General features: G+C 40.4%; 1 protein-coding gene across 5 annotated transcripts in view; it reads left to right on the top strand.

The window, feature by feature from the left end:
- Nucleotides 1-6,827, top strand: part of slit2 (slit homolog 2 (Drosophila)) — a 96,991-nt gene extending 90,164 nt beyond the window's left edge. For 2 of the 5 annotated variants that reach the window (XM_067498865.1, XM_067498864.1), the window contains 9 exons: nt 613-636; nt 2,160-2,253; nt 2,730-2,867; nt 3,296-3,536; nt 4,000-4,130; nt 4,227-4,381; nt 4,866-5,220; nt 5,325-5,539; nt 6,405-6,827. In XM_067498865.1, the coding sequence (XP_067354966.1) occupies nt 613-636; nt 2,160-2,253; nt 2,730-2,867; nt 3,296-3,536; nt 4,000-4,130; nt 4,227-4,381; nt 4,866-5,220; nt 5,325-5,539; nt 6,405-6,661 (1,610 nt within the window). In that variant the 3' untranslated portion in view covers nt 6,662-6,827. Of the gene's footprint in view, nt 1-612; nt 637-2,159; nt 2,254-2,729; nt 2,868-3,295; nt 3,537-3,999; nt 4,131-4,226; nt 4,382-4,865; nt 5,221-5,324; nt 5,540-5,821; nt 5,866-6,404 lie in introns of all 5 variants that reach the window. The other 3 variants (XM_067498866.1, XM_067498868.1, XM_067498869.1) reach the window with 2 other exon arrangements.
- Nucleotides 6,828-7,104: the final 277 nt, after the last annotated feature.

Below are 7,104 nucleotides of genomic sequence, written 5' to 3' on the forward strand. Positions count from 1 at the left end.
AGTAATTTACCACCCACATAGTTGTGAAACATGTATGACATGCTTTGACAAAACCACAAGAATATGTCACATTCACTTTGTTGACATACTGTAGTAATGCAGTATATGGTGAACGGTGTGGACAGTGTGGATGTAAGTTGTTTCCTGATTAGGACACAAAGTTAATTGAAGGTCTTATGTTCAGTGGTTTGTATGGTTTACTTTTTACCAAATAAACAGGTATTATTACAGCTGTTAATCTATTGTTCTCATGAGTTCAATGCTGATCCCAGCTGTCAGTCACATAGACATTGTGCATCTATATAAAAATCAAATGGGACATTTACTCCTAGGCAGATAAAATACCTATTCATTCTTTGCAACTTTATTATTTTTATTGAAACATACAAAAATAAGAAAACCCTTTTTAGAATATTGAAGTAGAGACAAATATTTCTAACACTAGTCTGTTGCTACTTGTTTGTCTGCTTTTGTACTGTTGCTAAGCAAGTCTGACTGCTAACCTTTGTGGCGGTGGTCTTTCTCTATTTCTCTACGTCTGAATGTCTTGTGACTTTCCTGTCTCGCTCTGCTTTCTGTCATCTATTGTCTGTGTTTGTTTTGTGGTTTCAGCTGCTACCAATGAGGTGGAGAGAGGTTAGTCTGTTCTTCTCTCTGTCCTTCTTGTCCCTATCTCTATTTCCTTGCTTGCTTCCTCCCTTCCTTTTTTCTTTCCTTCCCTTGTTTCCTGTGCTTTATCCATGCTCCCCAGGAAAAATGTTTTCACTACCACAGATTTATACATACTGTTTGCATGTCCTTGATGTTCAAACAGACCACTAAGTTTGGAATTTTTCTTCTCAGTCATCTCTGATTATTCTACTTGCTGCTTCATGCGTACATATTTTTACTATACTAAAAGTAAACTGCATTATAATGTTCCAGGTAAACAATTTCACATTAAAGGCGGATTTTATTCTCAGTGTACTAACACATTATTTACATTTCTCTATGCCTTTCACCTCCAAGGCTTATATGTGGTTTTCTTGGATCTTCTTTAAAAAAAACAGTTAAAAATGTAAAACTTTTTAAATTAAAAAAAAAAAAAAAATTAAAAAGGCACAGCAACATCCTAGAACAGTTGGCCACTTTAGTTGTTCATCAAACTTAACTCAAACAGGGCTAAATTGTGCACTTTGCAGTTAGTTTTTTCCGCCATGATTTTTTTGCTAAAACTTATGGTGACAGGTCCATGTATGTGCAACAGCTTCAAAGTAATCCAGTGTGCAATTTTTTGGCACATTTTCTCTTTTAGATAGTGTCTCAGCATAACAGTGTTGGACATTTTGGTCTTTTTAAGACAATTTCATCTATACAAGTATAAATGAAACATGTATAAATGAAATATAAAAATAAAAACATATTTTTATTTGAGTTTAACTTTAACAAACAAGAAGTTAATAAATCTCCAAACTATAGTAATTTCCACTTCATTGAATATGCCTGAACATCTCCAAAACTAATTAAAAGAGACTTGTTGTTTAGTTATAAAGAATGTAAGGGTTTCCAAATAAGACTATATTAATTTAGCATCACCACTTCTAAATAAGAGAGGTAGAACAATTACTTCTGGAAGAGAAGCTCTGAAGCCTAAACATGCATATACTGCACATCTGCACACATTCTCACTGATCCCCGAGTGATCGTGTAATTATTCCCAGTGGGGACTTTCTTCTGTCATTAGCATTAGTTCACTCCCCGATGCCTCATCAGTGATTCATTTGGAGTCCAGAGTTTCGGGAACTTGGGATACACTTGGGAATACCATCAAGAATATGACATTACCAGAGATGAGATCGTTTATCAGACCATTGTGTTGGTCCTGGCCACAAGAGAGCCATCCATCATCAGAGAACACACCCATACAAAGCAGACAGCCACACATTTTTGTCTGTGCACTGCAGATACATCCAGTACAGTTATGTACACGTACACACAGAGGCTTGGTCATAATGAGATGCAGAAGCAGAAACACACTGTAAGGGAGTTGTAGAATATGGAGTATTACATGATAATTTCAGTTATGTTGCAAGTATTGATAAAGTGTTGAGATGATTTATTTGTGTTTTTGTGTGTGTGTGTATGTGCACGCGTGTGTGTGTGTGTATGTGTGTTCCTAGGGGAGCTGTGTGAGGAGAAACTGGATTTCTGTGCACCAGAGCTGAACCCATGTCAGCATGACTCAAAGTGTATTCTGACCCCTAAGGGATACAAGTGAGTAGAACACTCACACACATGCACACACACGCACACAGACACCCATATAAAGTGTGTGATGTGTTGCAAAAGTACTTTTAACTTCTTTATAGGGTTTTCCATTCAGATTTTATCTGAGCTTTGTTTTAATTTGACTCCTTTCTCATGTGTCCTGTGCAGGTCAGCATACTACGCTGACCTTTAAATGTGTCTGTTTTGTTAAGTGTAAAAAAATATTAACACTTAGATGTCATAAAGTTAGTGCTTTCCACGAGGCATCTTGAAACATTACCTATAGCCTTCATATGGGATTGTGTGTGTTAGATTTGTAACTCATAGACTGTTTAGGTTGGGAGGGAATTGGAAAGTTTTCCTAAATGTTCAGGTTTTCCAAAAAGTTTGTTTAACAAAATAACAGCTGGGTCATTGCAAGGGGCAGATTGCAGATTAAAGTTTGGTATGAACAAGTATTTTTGTCTGTGTGTGTGCTGAAGATGTGAGTGCAATCCAGGTTATGTAGGTGAGCACTGTGAGTTGGACTATAACGACTGTGAAGAGAACAAGTGTCAGAATGGAGGTCAGTGCATTGATGCCATCAACGGCTACACCTGCGTCTGTCCAGAGGGTTACAGGTGAGGCTCACAGCCCAACAGAAGCTCACATACTAATTAGATCAAAGTACTACTTTTATATACTGCTGCTGAAGAAGACGATTTTTAGGAGAGTGACTCTCCCCAAAGTGAAGTCAACATTTAGTTTAAACATTTGATATCAAAACCATTTTGGAGGGGCTCAGTTATTCCAGTGAACACTTTATTGTTGATACTAACTTAAATAATATGATGGGATAATAGTCTATTGTAATGTGGATTACACGGTCTATACAAAAACTATACTGATGTTTATGTGTTTAGAGTTTAATATCGCAGAAATGTTTCTTTTCTATTTTCATTGCCAACACTCAAAACCTAGATGCACAATACAGGACAACAAAGAGAGCACGTTTACACTCGCACAGCCTACAAGTGCTTCATTTGTGTGTGCATATGTATTATTGCAGTGGGTTATTCTGCGAGTTCTCTCCTCCGATGGTCCTTCCTCGCACCAGCCCCTGTGACAACCACGAATGCCTCAATGGTGCCCAGTGTGTGATTATGGGATCAGACCCTCATTGCCAGTGTGTCCACGGCTATGAGGGCGAACGCTGTGAGACACTTGTCAGTGTCAACTTTGTCAACCGCGAGTCCTACCTGCAGCTACCCTCCAGTCTCCTCTCACCACAGACCAACATCAGCCTACAGGTACACGTTATATTTTACGAAAAAGCAAAGAAAGAGTAGATCATCTAAATAATTCTATATATTTGCATGGCAGGACTGTTTTTCTACTTTTACTGTTAAAATTCACTCGCGCCATTTTCACTGAGCTCTCATACCTGCACAGAAGACAGTGGACAGAGTTAGTGACTTATTTAGCAGCGAAAGTGCCAAATATTTCCCTCAGCAGTTAGTAGTGATTTATTTATTTATTTATTTCTATTTTTTGGAGATGACAGATGTAACATTAGTAAGTTTTGCCATGTACGTGGAAAGCAGTGGCGAGGTTTTTTTTTTAAGATACACGCAAAAAATAATAGCTAAATGAGATTAAATGGTGGGCCAAGTGAATGCTAATTTAGAATGCTGATTTTTACTAGAGGAGGAAAAGGATCTTAAATGCTTCCTACACAATATAACCACTCACATGGGCACATTGTGTTTTTAGATTGCTACAGATGAGGACAGTGGTGTTTTATTGTATAAAGGGGACAATGATCACATTGCCATGGAGCTGTACAGGGGACGCCTCAGGGTCAGCTATGATACTGGATCCTACCCTCCTTCTGCTATATACAGGTACATGCACATACACACAGAAATATCCAAACAACAAAACACTGACTCACGCCACATTCACATGAACATAATCTCCCCGTTCTCGCTCTCTCTCAGTGTGGAGACAGTGAATGATGGCAGTTTCCATGGTGTGGAATTAGTAGCATCAGATCAGACTCTGTCTCTGTCCATTGATGGTGGGCCACCCAAATCTATCAACTCCCTCAGCAAACAGTCGACACTCAACATAGATTCTCCACTTTATGTAGGAGGTAAGGACCTGAGCACAGCATGAATGACTATGGACAAATACCCGAGATTATTGTCTGTTTATCAATATTCTGTCCTATGTGCACATCATTTGCTTCGTGAAAGAGACTGGAATGTGCTTCAGAAAATTGTAAACTGCAGATTATTCATAACACTGAAGCTCATTTGCTGACAAATACTAGAAATGCAGCAAAAGATTATATGTTTCAGTTTGTGCAGTGGTTAGTTTATAGATAATTTCTGTGATTTAAAAGTTGAATGTGCATCTATTAGTGATCATCTGATATTTAAGTTGTGACTCGGGTTAAAACCTGTCAATGGTGTCAAGCTAATCCTATATAGAAGTATATTTTTAGCTTAACATTTACAATATCACTATGTTTAGATTTACTAATTAATGCATTTTTCCACTGACTCACATTTTCCATTGTCTTGCACTATTCTTGCACAAAAGCTGTTACATAATTGAAAAAATATTTGCTCCAGGGATGCCAGAGCGGGCCTCAGCCTCCGGGGGACTCTCTGCCCTGCAGCACAGCTCAGGTGGACGTAACGGCAGCAGTTTCCATGGCTGCCTCCGTAACCTGTACATCAATGGGAAGCTCCAAGACTTAGGGGCTGGGCTTGGCCCTGGGGTTCCAGGCTCTGTGACTGCACAAAGCACCTCCAGACAGTGGCTGGGCCACGGAGTGGAGCCTGGCTGCCAGCCTTGCCAGAGAGGTGCCTGCATCCAGGGTGAGTGCCACTCCACAGGGCACCGTGGCTTCACCTGCACCTGCCACCCCGGCTGGACAGGAACACTGTGTGACCAGCAGGTCAACAATCCCTGTGATGGCAACAAGTGAGTTGAGTTTGTGTTGTGTGCATTTAGTTTAGAAACACCATAAATGGAAGATGTCGTCCCACATTTTATCTTTCCCGTCCCTTCTCTCCTCCGTCCAAAAGGTGTATCCACGGTACCTGTCTTCCAATCAACTCCTACTCCTACTCCTGCCGCTGCCAGCCTGGTTTTGCTGGCGTACTCTGTGACGAGCAGGACCAGGACGCAGCTCACCCCTGCAGTCTGTCTCGCTGCAAACATGGCAAATGCAGAGTGTCGGGCCTTGGCAAAGCATACTGCGAGTGTAACAGTGGTTATACAGGAGAGGCGTGTGACAGAGGTGAGAAAGGCTTGGGTACACGTTTGGCAGCGATGTACATGTTTTCCGTCTCTGTGTAAAACTTATGTGTGCAGTACTGTAAATTAACATCTCACATTCCTCTAAAAACAAAATATAATGATGTTCAGGCTTTGCAGTCTAGAACATGTTTCTCTTAACACAACCTTTCTAAGCTTTTGCCTTGCTGTCACTTCACTTACACATCATTTCACAGCTCCACACCTCCAACAGTGTTTGATGTCTCTGTATTAACGCTTCTAACACTTTGCTTTTTTAACTCAGCATCTCCTGAGCTTCCTCACAACCCCACAAGGGGAGTAACTCAGGTGAGACTGTCTGGCTGCATTTTACTATCAATGTCTTTTCTTCTTCACATTTTCCCTTTCTCTCTGACGCAACCAAAAATACTGTATTTCAGTTTTTTATAGTAACTTTTTTTTGTTTGTTTTTATTTAGACGTTCAATTATATTTAGGTTAGAGCTGACAAGAAATAAGTATGAATTATTTAATTATAGATATGTAGACATTTTCATATACTAGAAAACTTCTTTTCAAAAGGCAGTAATGTGCTTGTTTGTAGAGAGGTATTGATGCATGTATCATCAGTCATGATGTTCCTCATCACCAGATGGGAGTGCTTACACGTTACATTATCCAGTATACATTTTGCTAAAACCAATTAGTTAGTCAAGGATTACCTTCTCTCACTGTCCGTGTGTTGAGCCAATAAGCAATTATCCATTTATTAACTTACTGTGTCAATACCACCATAGAAATCCCTATTGTGGCCATGTCTTGTTGGTTTAAATCATCGGTAACAGTATAGATACATAACATGGATCCTTTCTCTCCTTATTCCTGCAGAGATGGCCTGCCGAGGGGAACGGGTCCGAGATGTCTACCAGAGACAGCAAGGCTACGCGGCGTGCCAAACCCAGGAGAAGATCTCCCGCCTAGAGTGTCGGGGCAGCTGCCCAGGGGGAGCAGAAGGACAGGGCACCTGCTGCACCCCCCTCCGTAGCAAACGTAGGAAATACACCTTCCAGTGCACTGACGGTTCTTCTTTTGTCCAGGAGGTTGAGAAAGTGGTCAAGTGCGGCTGTACTAAGTGTTCCTCATAAAAAAAGAAAGAAAAAGAGACAACACTCTTGGCAGATTTCCTCCTCTGCAGATATGTTCTGTGTTCCTGCCCGCCTTAATTGATCCTTGACCGCTTGTTGTCCAAGGTCCTGATTCCTTCAGCATCCACAGTCCTGCCCCCACAAACCCTGTTTTTTAACCCCCCCCCCCCCAAAAAAGTAAAAAAAAAAAAAACAAGAGAAACAGCTAAAAACGTTTTTTTATGTCAGTGCTGGACTGATGATTGATGCTTCCTCGGTGGGGATGTTGAATTGTATTGTAAAGTACAAAAACAAACTTATTTTTTATTATGAAGTGGAGAAAAAGACAAAAAAAAAAGGAGTTGACTTTTTCCTTACATCTACTTCTTTTGGTTGGTCATGAAGACTCCAATGGTGTGCCACACTGTCTCTTCCCTGGAGGACTGACCAGTCACTGATGGGTT

The sequence above is a fragment of the Channa argus genome, chromosome 3 (assembly GCF_033026475.1).
Source record: "Channa argus isolate prfri chromosome 3, Channa argus male v1.0, whole genome shotgun sequence".
Classification (NCBI taxonomy): domain Eukaryota; kingdom Metazoa; phylum Chordata; class Actinopteri; order Anabantiformes; family Channidae; genus Channa; species Channa argus.